General features: G+C 38.7%; 1 protein-coding gene across 5 annotated transcripts in view; it reads right to left on the reverse strand.

Moving 5' to 3' along the window:
• SCEL (sciellin) overlaps window positions 1-20,827 on the reverse strand; it is a 53,785-nt gene that overhangs the window by 16,743 nt on the left and 16,215 nt on the right. For 2 of the 5 annotated variants that reach the window (XR_014026425.1, XM_081327550.1), the window contains exons 6-12: window positions 16,237-16,305; window positions 12,635-12,694; window positions 9,968-10,015; window positions 7,994-8,053; window positions 4,592-4,651; window positions 1,520-1,582; window positions 170-217 (exon numbers count right to left, since the gene is read on the reverse strand). Coding sequence is in view for 4 of the 5 variants with exons in the window: in XM_081327550.1 (XP_081183676.1) it covers window positions 170-217; window positions 1,520-1,582; window positions 4,592-4,651; window positions 7,994-8,053; window positions 9,968-10,015; window positions 12,635-12,694; window positions 16,237-16,305 (408 nt within the window). In the remaining variant the exon portion in view is untranslated. The remainder of the gene's footprint in view (window positions 1-169; window positions 218-1,519; window positions 1,583-4,591; window positions 4,652-7,993; window positions 8,054-9,967; window positions 10,016-12,634; window positions 12,695-16,236; window positions 16,306-20,827) is intronic. The other 3 variants (XM_081327551.1, XM_081327552.1, XM_081327553.1) reach the window with 3 other exon arrangements.

Below are 20,827 nucleotides of genomic sequence, written 5' to 3' on the forward strand. Positions count from 1 at the left end.
ATTGTCTTAACTTTGAACTGTTGCTAAACAAATGGTTGTAAGTCAAGGACTACTTGTAGTTGTGATTTTTCTGTTTGGTTTCACATTTTGTATTTTCCTGCTCAAGTTATACCACATTTGTGTCTAACCACAGCAAACTAAAAGTTACAAACTGGAAGTACAGACTTACCTTTGATTGTTTTTATCTTTGACTTCAATGAAACTGTCCAGGTCAGAGCTGATTTGGGAATAAAATAAGGTAAGCACAAGGGACTGCAGAGATTTCAATAATTATTGAGCAGAAGATTTTAATTTATTTTAATGTATTTGTTTTACTATTTAATATTGAATTCTTTATAGTAGCATTTTATTATTGCTTAACTTGAACATTGTTTTTGGCGAAAAGATGGAATATAAATTTAACAATTTATTGTAAATGTGCATTATAGTTACAATGTTTGCAAGGAGAAACTGTATATTCAGTGAAACCTTGATTTATCGCATCTCAGTATAATTAACTTTGAATGCAATAGATCTTCTATAATGATTTGTATCACTTGCATAATGAAGTAATTATGCAAATAAAATAATTTATGATCTTTGTGTGAAGCTGTCACATAAGCCAAGTCCAAGGGTCTTCAAACTTGGCCATTTTATGATTTGTGGACTTCAATTCCCAGAATTCTTCAGCCAGCATGCACACTGGCTGAGTTGAAGTCCACAAGTCATAAAATGTCAAGTTTGAAGACCCCTGGCCAAGTCCAACAGAGTTTAATCATTTATTTGCTTATACCTAAGTGTTGTCAAACTAAAGCTGTAACTTTCTGATCTACTAGATCAGTGACCCCCAACCTCTTGGGCACCAGGGACTGTTCCGTGGAAAGAGGTTTTCTGCGGACTGGAGGGGGCGTGGTTTCATATGCTGCCTGCATCCTGCAGATGGGGCTTCTCTTGTTTGCATAGCCCCGTTTCTGGAATGCTGCAGCTTGGTTCTGGTCCAAGGACCGGAGGTTGGGAACCCCTGTACTAGTTCCTAACAGATCTAGGTTGTGGCTACCCTGGATTTCTTTCCAATTCCTGCATCCAGCTCAGGACTCCACAGTCTCTTCATCTGGACCTCTCTCTGGGAAAGCTGTGTGTTGCCCAAACCCTCCCCCACTGTTTCTCCAAGCGCACATTTGATCATAGATGCAAATGGCGCAACTTTGTTTTTTGACTATTTATAGTCCTTCACATAGTGAAATCACATAAATGATGCAAAACACCTCAATGATACATTTTCATATTAAAAAGATATTTGTGAATATCTCTTTGACTTTTACTCCCAATCAGTCCTTTAAAGCAAAGTTTCATTTGTACTGTAGGTATTAACAATTCAGTAAGAAACTATAGCATTTCTAGGTTTACGAAGGAATGCCTAATAAGATAACTGTCACCAATATTTGATTCATAACATTTTAAAAGAACGAGTTAACTTTTCAGAACTAGATTCATTAATATAATGTAGTTGCCTAATTCAGCTGTACAATGTAGAACTTACAATGTGCCTTCCTGGTTTGATATACGATTCACTTCGATGAGATTCTCCAAATCCTGACATCTGCTAATATGAAAGAAAAACCAAAGTAATTTATTCTACATAGTGTTTGAATTTTGTCTAATACAGAGACAAAGCAGGAGGAGGAACTACTAGTCTCTAAAGCCTATGCTTTGATCTTATTACATGAGGGTAACTTTGCAAGAGTAAGAAAGTGTTTTAAGTTTGTGAGTAATGTGCCCACTGATGACTAGCAGAAACTTCTGCTAGAGGTGAAACCCTGAAAAATAACAGGGAGATTGATGTGGTATGAAATATTGTTGCTGATAAAAAAAGTTTAATAATGCATTGTTGCATAATGCATGCTTTGGTTCTTTCAAATTTAGTAAAGCCAGAAAATTTCTTATCATTGGAATATTCTATGTTTTCTTTCCCCCTAGATACTGAACTGGAACCAAAACCATGATCAGTTTTAACTTTGATTTTAAAGAAAGTGTCCAGATTATGCCACTTTAGAAATGAAAGTAGACAGATAATATAATTGAAATACTATGTTTTGATTGCTTTTAATATATTACTAACAATATTGGGTTTATCTGCATTGTTTGTTAGCCAATTTAAACCTAGAGAAAGAGAAGAATCCCAAATATAGGTAGTCCTCGGCTTATGACCACAAGTGAGCCCAAAAGTTCTATTGTTAAATGAGACATTTGTTAAGTGTGTTTTGTCTCATTTTAGGACTTTTCTTGCCACAGTTGTTAAATGAATCACTGCAGGTGATTGTTGTTAAGCAAATCTGGTTTCCCTATTGACTTTGCTTGTCAGAAGGTCGCACAAGGGGATCACGTGATCCTGGGACACAGCAATGGTCATAAACATGAACCAGTTGCCAAGCATCTGAATTTTGATCACATGATCATGGGGATGGAGCAAACTAACTATGAAAAACAGTCATAAGTCACGTTTTTCAGTGTCATTGAAACTTTGAACGGTCACTAAACAAACTGTTGTAAGTGGAGGACTACCTTTGTCAAGAAAAAAAATGTTTATTTGGCTTCACACATTTCAGAAAATATTCCTTGTTTCAATAGCACTATATAAAACGAAATAATAAAGAACAAAAATCACAGCATGCACAAATTATAGTATTGATTCAAAGAGGCTTTTCTCCTTATTTGTAATCAAAACAATTAGGTAAAAATCTAAAATGCATTAACCTTATATTACCAATATAGTCAAATAATTTGGCAGCAATTAAAAACATTTTAATCCTTATTTGTAGAAATCAGATGTCAAAAACAAGAATACTGCTAGAGCATAAAAATATATCAGTTTAGCTTCTACACATATCTGTTAAATTTATATCGGTTCACATGTACATGCACACACACACATTTTTACATTTTTTTTGTGTGCGTTTGAGTCAGCATTGACTCCTGACAACTGCCTCTCCAGGTCCTTGGAATTTATTTGGTAACAATTCAGAAGTAGTTTGCCCTCGCCTTCTTCCGAAGGCTGAGAGACAGATTGGCCCACAGTCACCCACTTTGTGGGGAGGAAGATGAGAATGGAAATCAGAAAGTCCAAAGTACCAAAGAGTTTGACCTTTTGAGTAAAATGAGCTTAGGAATCATAGAACCCTAGGACTGGAAGTGACCTTGGAGGTCTTCTAGTCCAGCCCCTTCCCAAGGCTGGAGTCCTTATAGCGCTTAGACTTCACAGTGCTTTACATCTCTCTCTAAGTGGTTTACAGAGTCAGCATATTGCCCCCAACAATCTGGGTCCTCATTTCACCGACCTCAGAAAGATGGAAGGCTGAGTCAACCTTGAGCGGGAGAGACTCGAACTGCTGAACTGCTGACAGCTGGCAGTCAGCAGAATTAGCCTGCAATACTGCATTCTAATCAATGCGCCACCATGGCTTTTATATCATCCTGGACAAATGAATATGGCTCTTATATCATCCTGGACAAATGAATGTCCAATCTTTTCTTGAAAACCTCCAACTATGGAGCATCCCAGAACTCCAGAAGGCAAACTGTTAACAAGTTTCCATCCATTGCTTCTTGTACTGTTCTCAGGTGCTTTAGAGAGTAAGCCAACTTCCTGTTCTTTGGGGCAGGGAAGGAGATGACAGCTGAGCCTGAGGGTGGGGTCAAATGGATTATCAGTTTGGAATCACTATACCCCATAAGAGACCTAAGTCCAGCCACCCTTGAGGTCCGCTGACTCTTATCTGGTGTCAATATGCCTTGACCATTAGTAGATTAGATTCTTGTGTTTAAGTTGCATGACATAAACCCATAATGCCTTTGAACTCTATCCTGGCTCCTAATTTCCTGGGCCTGACAGACAATCCCTGGTAGTACTGGTAGACAGTTATCAAGTCACACTGATCCTTCTCTTCATTAGGCTAGACACACCTAGTTCCCTCAAATGTTCATTACACGATTTAGCCTCCAGACTTCTTATCATCTTAGTTGCTCTTCTCTGCGCTATTTCTTGGGTCTCAGCATCTTTTTTGTATCATGGTGATCAGAACTGCATACAGTATTCCAACTGTGGCCTCGCTAGTGTAGTACAGAGGGATACTTCTTGTGATCTTGATATTATACTTCAGTTGATGCAGCCTTGAACTGCCTTGGCTTTTCTGGCAGCTGTAGCACACTGCTGGCTCATACATAAGTGGTGGCCCATTTTTAGAAATCTAAATCCCTTTCGCAGCTACTACCTATACCACCTATTAAAATCAATTAAATTTCCATGCAGCAGCTATGCCAATAGTGAACCTCAACCTCTTTTGTATGTTTTTTGACATCCCATGCACTTAATAAAAGTTGTAGACTTAATCATGTGGAAGCAACTGCCAACTTCACTTTTTTAATTTCTCTGTGGATGCCCATGGTACAATAAAGGTTACAGATTCATAAGGAAGTAGAAATTGACTTAACACCCTTAGCCATCATAAGATTCACTAGAGTTTGGGGGAGGAAGGTGGAATAAGGAAGAACATGAAATTTTACAATTTTCTTACTAGATTCAGAATGTAATACAGCTTTCAGATTTGAAACTTACTCCTTTCTGAGCTGACTAGACCTATGATTCACTTCGATGAGATTGTGTAGGCCTTGGGATCTGTTAAGGCAAAACAAAAAAAAGGCAGTTTGCTGCTTGTATATTTTTGTGCACTTGATACCTGTGGAAAAGAGTTTTCACAGGATTGGTTATTTGCTTGCTTGCTCCGATCTCTGTGCTCAGGTTTGCACCAGCAAAGAATTTGGGGATACAAGGAACACTGTTCTGGCACTCAGATATGTGAGAAACCCTTTGAAAACCTGTTAGTCCCTTAAATGGAGCCAAGGGACACCTCGTTTGTATTTCTCCATGTTTATGCAAGCGCCAGGAGAACAGGTAGGCCATTGCATGGCAAGAAGGAAAACTGCAGGTTGGCTGTGGCCTAGTGTTAAGAGATGTACTCAGAAAGGGAATGAAAATGAGGAGTAGATAATGGGTTGGAGTAAACACACATGGGAATGATAAAACTGGGCTTTTGTATAGAAGGGAAGGCAGGCTACAGCCTAACCCAGGGATAGGCAACCTTGGTTCTTTTATGACTCATGGACTTCAACTCCCAGAATTCCTGAGCCAGCTGGGAGTTGAAGTCCATGAGTCATAAAAGAGCCAAGGTTGCTTACCCCTGGCCTAACCAAAAAGGTCAAAAGATCCTCAGTGCCTAATTAGGTAAAGGTTCCCCCGCACATGCGTGCTAGTCGTTTCCGACTCTAGGGGCCGGTGCTCATCTCCGTTTCAAAGCCGAAGAGCCAGCGCTTGTCCGAGGACGTCTCCGTGGTCATGTGGCCGGCATGACTACACGCCAAAGGCGCACGGAACGCTGTTACCTTCCCACCGGAGTGGTCCCTATTTTTCTACTTGCATTTTTACGTGCTTTCGAACTGCTAGGTTGGCAGAAGCTGGGACGAGTAACAGGCGCTCACTCTGTTACACGGCACTCGGGATTTGACCCGCCAAACTGCCGACCTTCTGATCGACAAGCTCAGCATCCTAACCCACTGAGCCACCACGTCCCTAGTGCCTAATTAGCTGCTAGTAAAATATCCACAGGGACGCGGTGGCTCAGTGGGTTAGGACACTGAGCTTGTCGATCAGAAGGTCGGCAGTTTGGCGGGTCGAATCCCGAGTGCCGCATAACAGAGTGAGCGCCTGTTACTCGCCCCAGCTTCTGTCAACCTAGCAGTTCGAAAGCACGTAAAAAATGCAAGTAGAAAAATAGGGACCACTACGGTGGGAAGGTAACAGCGTTCCATGCGCCTTTGGCGTCTAGTCATGCTGGCTACATGACCACGGAGATGTCCTCGGACAAGCGCTGGCTCTTCGGCTTTGAAACGGAGATGAGCACCGGCCCCTAGAGTCGGAAACGACTAGCACGCACATGAGGGGGAACCTTTACCTTTTACCTTTACCTTTAAAATATCCACTCCCTAAGGTGCTTTCTCCATAGACATTCAAAATATCCACTGTTTTCCAAGATTAATTGTGCTGGCAAAATCACAGCTTAGTAATATAGGTAGTTCTTCACTTGTGACCACAACTGAGCCCAAATGTTGAGCCCAAAGTTTCCATTGCTAAGGAAGATAAGTAAAGTTACATGAGGTTTGCCCATTTTATGACCTTTCTTGCCATTGGTGTTAAGTGAATCACTTCCCAACTGATTTTTCTTGTCAGAAGGTTGCAAAAGGTGATCACATGGCCCCAAGACACTGCAACTAACATAAATATAAAATACATACCAGTTATTAAGCGTTCAAATTTTGATTATGTGACCGTAGGGATGTTGCAATGGCTTTAAGTGTGAAAAACAGTCATAAGTCACTTTTTTCAGTAACTTTGAATGGTCACGAAATGAATGATTGTAAATCAAGAACTATCTGTATTATAGACCCTTGACCATCAGAACCCTGGATAGTTCCTCTGTCCCAGTTTCAGCTAGTAGGCCACTCTGGACAATTAAGATGGGTGGTGGGTGATCTCAACTCAATCTGACTAACACTTCTGCCTGCCAATTCTGAATACATGCTGCAGTCTTTGGATAGTCAAGACAGCACTGGGAAATTGTTGTATGCTGCCTATGCTTAACACTTTTCCTAGGCTAACTAGGGTAAATTTGTATGTGGTGTTATATGAATCTGAACTGCTTGTTCTGGAAGATTTCAGCGTCTTCAGTCATGATTTCATGACTAAGAACCTGTCCCAAATAATATTTGGTCCAACACACCAAATAGGGAAGATAGTAAATGTAGTTTTCTTTTCAAGTACAGCTATATATCTGGAAGAGATCCATGTGACTGTTATCAAGGAAAATCATTCCTTGATCAGATGTAGACTGATAGCTCATAAAAATCTCTGCAGGTACAGGACTGGTTAAAATAGCTCAGTCAGGCACTTGATAGCTTCCTATACACTACATCCTTGGGAAATCTCCCATATCATCTCTTGGCAATACTGTTTTGATGGCTTGACTGATCTGTAGAATACAGATCACAGATCTGTGGAACACAAAATACAGGTCAGCCTTGGGAATTCAAGTTATTGCTTATTGTTAAAACAAAGTTAATATTGTGAATTTAATTTAAACTGTCCCCAAGAACCTCCTTCCTTCTTGTGGTTCCAAGTCCTTTATTTATTAGTAAGATGGTGGGCATGAGTTGTTAATGGAAGCCAGAGATCAGGTTGATACAGGAGAAGATGCTCCCAATGTATCCAAGTTCCCTGAGCTCACTCCTAGTCACTGGACAGCATCCCCTTGGAAGCTCCGTGGTCTGGCTGCTGGTGGTGAATACCAGGTTGGTCAATAATAGAGTTCCCCTCATTCAAAACCCTATTGAGGAGGAGCAAGCTGACCTGGCATGTATCATCACAACTTGGGTGACTCCAGAAAGGGAGGCCCAATCTCAGAAATGTGTCCAGCTGGGTTTAAGATTTGGCATCAGCCAAGACCTCAGGGCAGGACAGGTGGGGTTGCAGTGGTCATCTGACAAACTCTCTTGGCCTTCAGGGGTGTTGCGCCCAATGTTTCTGGCTGTGAGGTGCTGTTCCTGAAGCTAGGCTCACAAGATCAGTTTGGAGTGTTGCTACAGGACTGCCTCCCTTTTGCATAACAACCTCCCGGCCTGAGCTGCTGTAATTAATTTTATAATTCATATTTTAAATTAAATTTAAATTAAGTTATCTAATGTACAGACACACAGGAAAAAACATTTTGTGCGCTGATTTTTTATCACAATAAAAGTTTGATACCATTTATTAGTACAGAAAAGATACTTAAAGGATATAAATAAAATAATGCAAGATTTACTCGGGGTTTTGCCAGATGGGGACTGGGATGTATAATGAAAGCTATTGTTTTTAACACTAGATTAAAAATGTAATACAAAGGACCACTGTGGCTGCAAAACTCACCTCATGTCACTTGGCTCAAATGTACAATTCACTATGATGAAGTCATCCAGATCTTGGTTTCTGTAAAGATGAAACAACAGTAATTTATTTTTAATATATTGTAAAGTTAAACTGATATAAAGGCATAAGGGAAAGGCATAGCTTCCTTCAAGCAAATGGAGTCTTATAATTTTTTCTATCTTACTTACCTTATATGATCTGCAAATTACAGTAGAAACTTGTTAAGTACGGAAGCACTGTATACGTATGAGCATTTTCAAAGCAATAGCAATAGCACTTAGACTTATATACCACTTCACAGTGCTTTACAGCCCTCTCTAAGCAGTTTAGAGTCATCATATTGTCCCCAACAATCTAGGTCCTCATTTTACTGACCTCGGAATGATGGAAGGCTGAGTCAACCTTGAGCCAGTAAGGATCAAATTCCTGGCAGTGGACAGAGTCAGCCTACAATACTGCATTCTAACCACTGCACCACTACAGCTCTAATCTCAGAAAGAGATTAGCAAAGCAGGTTTAAATACTACAACACTAAGGAGAGTTATTCATATGAATTACATTATAGAGATAGCCAAAGTCAAATACCTAATTGGCTACATCCTACCAAGCATGTACTCTGTGCAAGTGTTCCTGGCAAGAAAAGAAGGACATAATATCAATCTTGTCAATGAAGATTTTCAGTCATCCAGGTAGACTATAAAAAGTGGGAAGAAGGGTATCTATCTAACTAAAGCAGAATACCAGCAAATAGCCTGAAACTGCAAAGATGAAATCAGGAAAGCTAAGGCTCAAAATGAACCTAAGACTTGTAATAAATATTTAAAAAATTCAATTTATTTTTAACATATATAAAACAGAAAGAAGTCAAGGAAATGATTGGACCGCTAATGGGAAAAGATGGAGTGGAACTACTTAATACATTCTTTGCATTTACACAAAAGAAAAAAAATAGTTCGTCCTATCAAAAGCAGCACCATGGCAGACAGATTAGGAATAGTAGTAGAAAGTGGTAAGACAATACCTGTCCCCTTTAGGTGAGTTCAAATAACCAGGTTCAGATTGATTACATCCTAGATTTCTGAAGAAGCTGAATAATCTCGTAACCACTAAACCATATCTTTCAAAAATCTTGGAGTACCAGGGAACTAAAATAGCAACTAAAATGATCAAAGGCCTGGAGACTAAAACATATGAAGGACGGCTGCAGGACTTGGGTTTGGCTAGTCTAAGGAAATGAAGAAATAGGGATGACATAATAGCAGTATTCCAGTATTTGAGGGGTTGCCACAAAGAAGAGGGGGTCAAACTATTCTCCAAAGCACCAGAGGGCGGGACAAGAAACAATGGTTGGAAACTGACCAAAGAGAGAAGCAACCTGGAATTAAGGAGAAACCTAACAGAGAGGACAATTAACCAGTGGAACAGCTTGCCTTCAGAAATCGTGGGCGCTCCATCCCTGGAGAGTTTTAAGAAGAGACTAGACAGTCACTTGTCTGAAATGGTATAGGTTCTCCTGCTTGAGCAGGGGGCTGGACTGGAAGACCTCCAAAGTTCCTGCCAGCTCTATTCTATTCTATTCTATTCTATTCTATTCTATTCTATTCTATTCTATTCTATTCTATTCTATTCTATTCTATTCTATTCTATTCTATTCTATTCTATTCTCTACCATAAAACTGGAAAAGAGCAGATGTGATTCCAATCTTCAAAAAAGGGGGAAAAATGGATCTAGGAAATTACAGACCAATCAGTTTGATATCAATATCTGGGAAGATCCTGGAACAGATAATCAACTTAGAAACAAGCAATACCATTATACTTTACATCCACATTGCTTACCAACAGAAATTCCGATTCTAACTGTACCACTCTTCTCTAAGGATTACCTGAACATTTTTCTGCTGTGTCAAGAATGGTGGAAGTAGTACAAATTAATTACTAAATATCTACGGTATACAAGAAGTGAATACTTACCCCTCCTTGCTGTTATCTTTGACTGCAATCAGACTCTCCAGGTCACAGCTTGTTTAAAAATGACACAAAATCAGTGTAAAGATTTCAAGCAGGTAGAATTATTAATGTACTTTAATCCCTTTTAATATATTTAACATCTGAATTGCAATTCTAGATTCTATCCGCAAGTAGCTATTATTAGCAGCACTGGTTTGTTTTAATGAAAAGACAAGGTATAAATTTAATGTGTATGAATAATATAGCTACATAATATTTGGAAATAAGTGAACAAGGATATGCATGTTTTAAAATTCAACAAGGGACTTCCGGTTTGCCATCACAGCCGCCACGGCCGCTGGAAGGCAAGCTCCGTCTTCCGCATTCAGTTTCGCTTCGCTGGAGGACCCTGGAAAGGGTCGAAAGTCACCCTCTAAGGGCGATGAGCAAGGAGGGGACTCCCGCTTGATCGTGGGAGGACAGCAGCCCTTCTGCTCGATCTGGGGCAGCCCTCCAAACTGGTGGAGGAAAGACTGGCCATAGTAATATGGCTTGTCACTAGGCTGCAGACAGCCAAAGTCAAACTCACCACCAACCACTTGGAAAGCAACACAGATGAAACTGGGTGAGATCCAATCTTCTCTTTATCCTAAGTATTTTCTTTTCCTGTAAAAGCTGCCCAAAGTAGCTTTCCCGCTGTGAGGAGAGAGGGAAGGGAATTTCTATCCCACCCTCTAAGAATAATGGCAACTGACTACCCAGGGGAATTAAAGCACTAAAAGAACAACTTTAATCTAATTGGATTTATATATTCCTGAAACTTGGGGACCACAAATTTTCTTATTTTTATTGAAGACTTTTGCTTTTATCTACAAAAAAGAAATAAAATTGGAAAAAGGATTATAAAAATTTTGGACTTAAAAAACTTTAAATGGCATTGCTGACATCTTGTGGTGACATTTGGTATTACCACTTGTTATTTCCTAAAAGAGACTTGGTTCAAAGCCCAGACATTAGATAAGACTCTTTTGACCTTGACACCACCTGTGAGAAACTGAGCTGTAAAGAGAACAGCTAGGTTGTATAACTGGCCTACTATGATTGTAAACCTTTACTGACTTTCAGAGTTATATGTGGGGAACTGCCTTCCTATTTCTTTATTTGAGGAACATTGGCTACTATATGAGATGATGAAATACCTTGGACTATAACATCTTGCTTGACAAACAACTTCTACTATAAAGACTATTTATAAACATGTGAAAGAGAGGTCCCATACCTAGTTATAAAATTATTTTTAACATCTGATTTTAAAGTCTTCAACTTAACACATTATTAAAAGAATATGGATGAAGACCAGGAAAAGATGCTTTCCATGTTGAAAGCAATACATGAAACCATTCTTTCAGCTTGTGATAAAATAAGACCTAACATAAAAGAACAAGATGTCAGCTTAGACCAACAAATACAGTTAATGGAAAATCCAGAAAATGGAGTGACAACACTGAAAATGGAAAAGACTTTCTATATAAATCAGAAGAGATTTGAGAAAGAAGAACAGATTGAATGGAAGATAAATATATCAGGGCAATCATGGGGAATTGGAATAATAGGGAGACAACTTAATGAATACAAATGGGCTAGCCCTTCCAAAAATGGCAATTAAATGGTCTCCTTTATTTCAAATAACATATATAATATAGAGGGAGATCTACTGGATGATCTAAAAGCATTGATATGGAAGGGTAGTTGGCAAAGGAAGAAAGCCAGAATTAGGCTGAAGAAAATTAGGGTTTTGATTTATTAGAGGGCATTTCATATTATTAATTAGAGGGTTAAATTGAGATAAGGGGAATTTTGGTCATTAGATTTAAAATATTTGGAAATTAGTTGAAAATAAGAATTTTATCTGTTTAACATTTAAAAATTAGACCTAAAAGAAAAATAATAATTATTATGAATATGTTTGATTTATTGACTAACCCAGGCAATATATATAATGGTTTTGATTTATTAAAGGGGATATTGTATTATTAAGTAGATGATTTAATATGGTGGGAAATAGATAACTTTTAGGAAATAGAAGACTATATTCAAAAAGATAAAATGTGTATTTTGAATATTAGATTCTGTTATGAATTAAGATAAGGGAAATTTTAGTTACCTAAAGCCTGAAAATTATAAATATCAAATGTTAAATTGGAATATTCATGGGAAGCTAAAAATTGGGAAAAATAATAATAGGATATGCATTATTTATGAAGATTGAATGTAAAAAGTAATTAAGATATGTATAAGCTAAAATTTATTGATAAATGTAATAATGATGTTTTTACTGAGTTGATATAATAAGAACTATATTAGCTTAAATACGAGACAGTAGATGTTAAGGGGAAAAAAGAGGAAATATTTGATGTTGTAACTTGAGATTTGTACTAAAGATTTTTATATGTTATCAAACTATTGATTAACCCAGCCACCACATTGCTTTTTAAATACTTAAATGTAAAATTTGAAAATTAATAAAATATTATTAAAAAAATTCAACAAGGAAACATAAAAGATTGCCTCCTTATCAATGGTAGATTCACATGGTTTTTTTGACCGGGTGGAGTGACAATGACAAGGGAAAATTAAAATAATACTCTTTTCAACATACAATCTCGGTGCTGATTTCACTTGAAGACTTACCGCTTCTCTTCCCATTTAGAAGTATGATTCACTTTTATATAGTCATCCACGTCTTGGTGCCTGCAAATTTCAAACAAAAGCCAAGGTGATTTATTCTCAATATACTCTAAAATTTAGCTGATAGTTGAGAAGCACCAAGAGTCTCTAATAGCTACATTCTAACGGCTGTTGAAAGAAAAATCAGGTCCAATTCCAAGCCGGGAGAAAAGGCGTTGGAAATAAAATGGAGGCTAGCTGCTTAGGAAAGAAGGTCAGTTTATTGATGAGCAGAATCAGCAACTGCATGCATTTCTAGGACAGCTGACAAAATGTTGTTGGGAGTAGGTGGGTTTTTATAGATACTTTGGGGCTTTGTTTGAGATGCCTGTTCCCTGTGAAATGTGCTTGAGTGTGCCCTTTTAGTATTCTAATTATTTGCCCAGGGTGGGGAACGTAGATTTTAGGAGTCTTTGTTTTTCTAATCCCATCAGCTCCAGCTTTCTATGGAGCTGTGGCTGAAGGCGTTTTTGCTTATGAATAGGGTGGCCCAGTCTTTCTGAATGGATTACAAAATCTCCATTTCTAAATATTAGCCTCTTCAGGTTTCTGCTTGAGGCAGGAAGACTGGGGCTGTTTCTGCTTTTGTTAAGATTTTTTTTTCTCCATTTCTCCATTAGGGGAAATATTCTATCCTGCCTCTTTCGATATTCCCCAAAATATTTCATTCTCTGGGGGCGGGGGAGGCGGGGTGCTGACTTCCTACATGGCTGTGGATCTATCTTTCCTACTTTTTTAAAAAAACTTTACAAGCAATTCCCAAGACAAACCCTGCGAAAGATGGTCCTTCCAGGAAATCTTTGAAGATGATAAGGTCCATGTTCAGAGAGTGGAGGAAGGCACAAAGAGAACAGTTACAGTATCCTTTATTTTATAAAGATTTATAAAGATTCAACCAGAAAAAGTGAAGGAATTTTATGAAACGTAAATAGGGAAGCCTCTTCCTGAGGCCACTGCTAGAATTTATTCAAAGTTAGAGTCACGCTGCTGCAATATAAGAGCCACATCTTTTGCAGGTGTGCGCAGTATGTCATACATACAAAAGGGATGGACTTTGCAAGGTCAGTTTTACACCACTTTTGTATGTATCATCTCTCTCTACAGATGGCCCTGCCCTCCTCCTCTTCCACTTTCACCCTCTGCACTCACTTCAGCCATCTGCCAGCCCTCTGGTAGATCAGATAAGGAAATAAACATTGCCAGGACTATTGGAACCCTGTGGTAAGATGCCAGACTTTCCCTCTGCCTCCACTTATACTGTACAGAGTCAAGGCAGGGTTATTTGGGGTCTCCTTCTCACAACTCTGTTTTTTCAGGTACAATTGCTGATTCCAAAACATGAAATCAACCTTTTTATTTAAACGTGTAAGCCATGGCTGGGAATACGTAGGGAGCCCAGGTCGAACAGTACCAGGTAAGGCAAAAGGGAATTTGTTTGCCTTACACCTCTACCCCCTTCCCAACCCCACATGCCTCCATTTCTGGGGAGAAATCCATTGTTTTCAGGATGAATTGAAAGAGAAAAGGAAGGGAGCCTGAAGATTAGAAGGTCCCTTAAAAGGAAGCTTGGATCTCCCTACCCCACCCAAAAAAAGCTAAATTGTAATCATGAAGAGGATTTTGGATTCTGTGAATTGTTGTTTGGGCAGATTATAGGAGGGGAACATTTTTCTAAAACCCTTCTTCAAGATTTCATGCTTTATTTTAAAGCATAGGTAAAGGTAAAGGTTCCCCTGCACATGCGTGCTAGTCGTTTCCGACTCTAGGGGCCGGTGCTCATCTCCGTTTCAAAGCCGAAGAGCCAGCATTTGTCCGAGGACGTCTCCGTGGTCATGTGGCTGGCATGACTAGATGCCAAAGGCGCACGGAACGCTGTTACATTCCCACCGTAGTGGTCCCTATTTTTCTACTTGCATTTTTACGTGCTTTCAAACTGCTAGGTTGGCAGAAGCTGGGACGAGTAACAGGCGCTCACTCTGTTACGCGGCACTCGGGATTCAACCCGCCAAACTGCCGACCTTCTGATCGACAAGCTCAGCGTCCTAACCCACTGAGCCACCGCGTTCCTTATTTTAAAGCATACACAAGGGTAAAATGCTTTAATACCTCAAAGGTTTTTGTGGTTGGAATTGTCTCTAGTTTTCAGAGTCTATTCATATGGTATGTTGGTTTTTTGACATGATTTTCCAGAAATCTGAACTGTCCTTTTTAAACTATCCTATGAAATACAATTTCTAAGGTTCCACCAGATATTTTAGCAGCACTGTAGGATTATTTTGACCAATAGTGGTTATTTCCATAGAAATCTGCTTAAACTGAAAGAAAAGTTTTATTCCCCTTATTTTTAAAAGTTTACAACTAATGCTTCTTCTATTCTGACTTTCAACAGAAGGAGGCCCTGTAGAAAGCTCAGGAGACAGTGCTTCAGACATATTGTCTCTTTGATCCCGCAATACTGACTGAATACTGACTGAAATGACTCCACACAAAACTGGTCTACTTAACTATCCAAAAACTGAAATTGATGCAAAATGCAGCAGCCTCATATTACCTGGGATCACCCTATATTACCATATAACACAATATTATGGGAGCTATATTGGTATGGAATAGATTCTGATTGAATGTTAGGGGAAAAAACTTCCCAACAGGAAAAAAAACAATTCAACAGTGGAGCCAATGACCCCAGAGGCATTGGGGGCTCCTAATCATTGGATATGTTCAAGTTTCACTGTGAAGCTGCTAATTTCCTGATTGAGGACAGAGTTGGAAGTGATAATATAAATGTCCCTTTTGAACTCTAATTCTATTAAAATGAGTTCGGAATCCATAAATGACACAAAATCTTACTAAGTGGTCTATTAATCTTAATTTATAATTAAGGTAATTGTAGTTTTTGACAAAAGTGAATCTTTTGGAATGGTTGAAAGGTACTTTTCTGCATTAATAAATACAATGTCTTACATTTATAAATATGTGCCTTGTGTAAATCCATTTGTTTTCACTCTTACCTTTAATCCCCTCATATTGGAAATAAGAATGAGAAATAATGAGAATATTTTAGAAATAAATGGTCTAAAATAGGCTCCTGAAAGGAAATTCTCACACACACACACACACACACACACAAACTGTAGCAGTAAACATGAAATTATCTCATTTCGCCCTCAGAAGAATCCCACATGGGATACACAAATCATCATCATCATCAAGTTGGAAGGGACCTTGGGGGTCATCTAATCCAACCCCCTGTTCAGGCAGTAAACCCTATCTTATTAGTTGTTACACTGAGATGACATGTCAAGAAAATACACTGCAATTCCTGTCTTCAAGTTCTCTCCATAGTAGCATATAAGCACGCAGTGTTATGTTAGCATAAAAGTCACTGGGCCATACCTACTTATTTAACAAATCAGATTTTTATAATGCTAAATATTTTTCTGAGATACAACTCATAAAAATTATCCAGATCTGAGGAAGGCAAATAAGCTGTAACAAAGTTTAAAAGATCAGTCTCAGAAAAGTTACAATACTCTACCAAACCTTTCCAGCTCATGCATACATACCTTTTATTTATCCTGCTATTTATGACAGGTGGGATATTTGCCTTATCAGTACCACTTCTGCCAGGAATCCTAAATAGCAAAGACAGTTTTCACATGAGGCATAGACTAGTTTATTTTTAAATTAAAAGGTTACTAGCTTTTAAAATTTAAAAAGTACTTTTAAAATTAAAAGCAAGTATTTCCTTCAAATAAATTAGCTTTTTCAAGCAATTCTCCAGTGACCTTGAGAATAGCACCATGTTACTTAGGAAAGTTTTTTTCTAATGTAGTAAAATATTCTTTTATCAACTGAATTTATTATTTTTCTTGAATTAGTGTTCCATAGCAGTAAAATTAAAATATTCTACCAAGTCCTTTTACAAAGAAGCAAAGTGTCTCTGCAATTAAAGTGATTCCTTACCACTCCAAATGTTCCATTAATCATCAAACATAATTGATTGGGAAGTTTACTGTACCATAACCTAAAGACACCCATCATATACAAATTCCTTTAAAACATCAAACCAAGGAGGGACTTACATTTAACATCGATTTTCTTTAAGCCAACCAAAGACAGGATATAAGGCCTTTCCTGGCACATATTTGCTGTTGACTTAAGAGTGGTCAGGGACCAATCCGATTTCCTGCATTCCCATGATATTCAAACACAAACCTAGCATGCTTACAGCTAAAATGGCTGCTGGTTTGGCTATTGGCCTCTGACAGTGAAGAGAATGTGGTTGGCCTGCACTGTTCCTCCGCCTGTGAAACCAGCAGAGAGGAAGAGGTGCCCTGAACTGCTTTCCCCTTGTGCACAGAGAACCTCTATTCCACAGCCACAGCAGCCATTGAACTATCTGCACTAAAGTGGTTGTGAGAAACCCTGAACCTTCAAAGGCAACCAGGAGATAGGCATAGCGAGACTTCTCTAGCGTCACTCACAGAAAATGAAGATCAGCAATTCAGAAGAGGCAAGATTCATGGCTACAACCTGTTGGGACTCATGTATCACCACAGTTATGGCATGGTTACAAATGTTAGAAGGAATACAGAGTATGCCTCCTTATTGTCAGTCTCTACAAACAACAGTATGTATAAAGAAGTTTCGAAACTAGGGAATCTAACAATAGTGAATATCGTTAAACCATCTCTGACAGCATGGCCACAGCATGTCCTGAACATCAAGCCTTACCCAACAATCTACACGGGTGACTTCAATAGCCATCATGTTAAGTGGAAATACTGTTCCACTGATGACAACAGTGAACAATTGTCCAACTGGGGTGCAGCAAACGAAGTTCAACTGATTTTCAATAAAAGATAAGGGCATGTTTAAATTAGTGGAATGGAATTGTGAAACCATTCCAGACTTGTGCTTTGTTAAGAAGTCCCAAACTCTCAGCCAAACCCCATTAACAGGAAGGTAATGGATATATTCCCACACAGCCAATACCGTCCTATCTTGCTAGAAGTTGGAATCCAAATTCCCCTAATTCGCTCCACCCGTAGACCCAGATGAAACTTTCAAAAAGCCAACTAGCCCAAATTTGCCAAAAATCTTCATAAAATTATACAGCGGATTCCACCAACTAGTCAGCACTATCATAGATTTGTGAAGGCAATTATCACCTCAGCAAAAAGATATACCTCAAGGATTTAGAAGAGAGTACATCCCAGAATGGAATGAAGAAACTGAATGGTTTTACCAGATCTTCCTACATAGCAGTGATCCAGAGATCGCTGACAATCTCTTACACAGTGGATACACTCAATGTAATAAATGGGAACAATACACAATATCACTAAATTTCAGCAAATCCAGCAGGAAAATTTGGTGCCTATTAAGGAAATTGGGTGGAGCTAGACAACCTGCACAACAATCACCCAATGTAAGTCCTGACCAAATAGCCTCTTGACTTGAATCTCTCTACAAAGTTTCAAGGGTGAAAGGATGCTCCTCTCTCATCAAGAGAATGCTTTCAGCTTTTTCGCAGTCAAGCTGAATGCTTTCTGAGTACTCTCATCCCTTCTCTTGAAAGGAAATTGATACTGTCATTGGTAGTCTGAAATATGGTAAAGCACCAGACTTTGATAGCATTCATCCAGAATTCCTGATACTCTGCAAGGTGCACACGGAATTAGATTGGTAAATTCATCTCAGACACAGTTTCCAACATTTGTCTCGCACCAGAATTCAAAACAGCTAAAATAACATCACTTTTAAAACCTGGCAAACCACAAGATAGAATCGAAAGCTACCACCCAATCACCCTTTTGAGCTCCTACTACAAACTCCTGGAAAGATTAATTATAAATAGGATAAATCCCATAAAAGATGACATCTGCCCATGGAACAAGCTGGCTTCTGACAAGACTGGAGCTGTGTAGATCAGGAGCTAAGCCTAACAGGCTATATTGAAGCAGGATTCCAATGAGGCCTCAAAACTATGGCTGTGTTTATAGACCTAACTGCGGTATACAACACAGTTTGGAAGGATGGGTTGTTACATAACTGTGCCATATTATCCCCTACAAAAAGCTCTATCAACTAATTAATAACATGCTGAGTGATAAGTCATACACACACGCGCGCGCACACACACACACACACACACACACACACACACACACAATCAGATATGCCAGCAACAAGGGGATGCAAATTTGGATATGCTGATGATTTGGCCATAGCATTACAAGAAAAACCATGGAGGTGGCAGACAGCCTCCTATCCCAAGATCTTGGGAAAGTTCTTCACTGACCGGAGGCTCATTTCTAGCACCTGCAAAACAGTAAATATGTGCTTCCACCTTAACAACAAACTATCATATGAAGTGCTGAAGGTCTACTTAAACAACATCTTACTCCCCTATAATCCCCATCTAAAGTATCTTGGAGTAATATTGGACCAGACTCTCTCCTATAAGATTTACCTAGAGAATATGGCAACAAAAATAATACTAGGAACAACATACTCCAGAAAGTATGTGGAACTAAATGGAGAGCTTCAGCTGCCACCTTCAGGTCATCAGGCAAGATGCACTAGTGAGAGAATACAGGAAATGTATGAACAACTCACTCTTACCATTGCATGCCATTCTTCCTCATTTATCAGCAGGAAGACTCAAATCCAGGAAACCCCCAGTGCCACTTGCACAACCTCTGCCCGACAACTTTAACGTCAATTCCCAAAGGAAAGTCAAATGGGTCATTAACATTCAGACATAGGAGGACATATAAATGATGCCACATAAAAAGCTGCCAGAGTTGGAACTACCACATCAGCAGTTGTCAATCCTGAACAGGATTCACACCTCACACGGCATCTGACAGGATTATTTGTATAAGTGGGGCATGGTGTCCTCCTCTCAGTGTGACTGCAGGGTCCCACCTCAAACTGTAGATCAAATTGTGAGCGGCTGTAAGCGGAGGGCATACGCTGGTCCAGTATCTGATTATTTTCATATAAACAATGCTGCATTTCAATGGCCTAGAGACACTGGTATTTGAACATAGATCTTTTCAGGGCTTTTTTTGTCATAGAATGCTCAGATCGGAGTTCCAGCACCTTTTTTGGATTGAAACTTGTAGGGTAGGTAAGGCAGGTTGTATGATATGTGTGAGTTCCGGCACCTTTTTCTTTAAAAAAAAAGCACTGGATCTTTTTTAATATTTATATTTTATTGCATTTTATTAATATAGGGAAAATGTTAATATTTTATATACAGTAAATAAATGAACAAGCACCATTCCTTGTGACAGCAGTTCATATGGCAGCTCCACTTACGGGAGGGAGCCAGTAGTTGCTCAGCCCTTTTTTGTGGCCTCTGCTAAAGCCCTGGCTAGGTTCTCATTTATCACATATGGTGTAGTAATTCCTGCAACATACAGGAGGGTTAGATTTGATGAGCTTCTACATGTATGATTCTATGACAAAGTCAAAAATTCCTTCTTTGTCTTTCACTGAAAAGGTGCAGTTATCAGGCTCTTGCTATCAGGACTGAATGCAATCCTGTAAATATTTACCTTTTAATTTCTAGCCACATACGGTAGCTTTTAAAGTAACATGGTGACCTTATGGCAACGCATCTATTCTACACCATATAGAGAAAAGTTGTTTCTTTATTCTCTAGTAAAGAAATGCATGCATTTTCTTCCTTTTGAATACACTTCATTATTAACTCATTCTTTGGTATTAAGCCATGCTGCATAAGATGCTAAACTAATTTGGACCATATTCCTATGAAGTTAACATATTCTTTTGACAATATTTTTTTCATTAAGTAATTGGAGCAAGATAGCATTTTTCTATATTAAACTGGACTTGATTTTAACATATGTCTTTGGTACACTACACATTCTGTTTTTGTTTTGTTTTTAAAAGTATCCTGAACCTGAGAACTGCATCACAACACCTAGGAAAGTACAAAATACAAGCGGCAGTTAAACTGTAACCCAGCCCTGGTCTGAGAAATACAGAACTGATGTTTTTATAGCATAAGTTTGAGTTCATTAATTTCTTCAGACAACCTTATACGAAAAACTTCAATCTGTAGGAGCCAAACCAGCTTGTTACTCTCTGTGGCATTTATTATCAAGTTTTATATTCTAC

Source organism: Vipera berus, assembly GCF_964194415.1.
Source record: "Vipera berus genome assembly, chromosome: 4".
NCBI lineage: Eukaryota > Metazoa > Chordata > Lepidosauria > Squamata > Viperidae > Vipera > Vipera berus.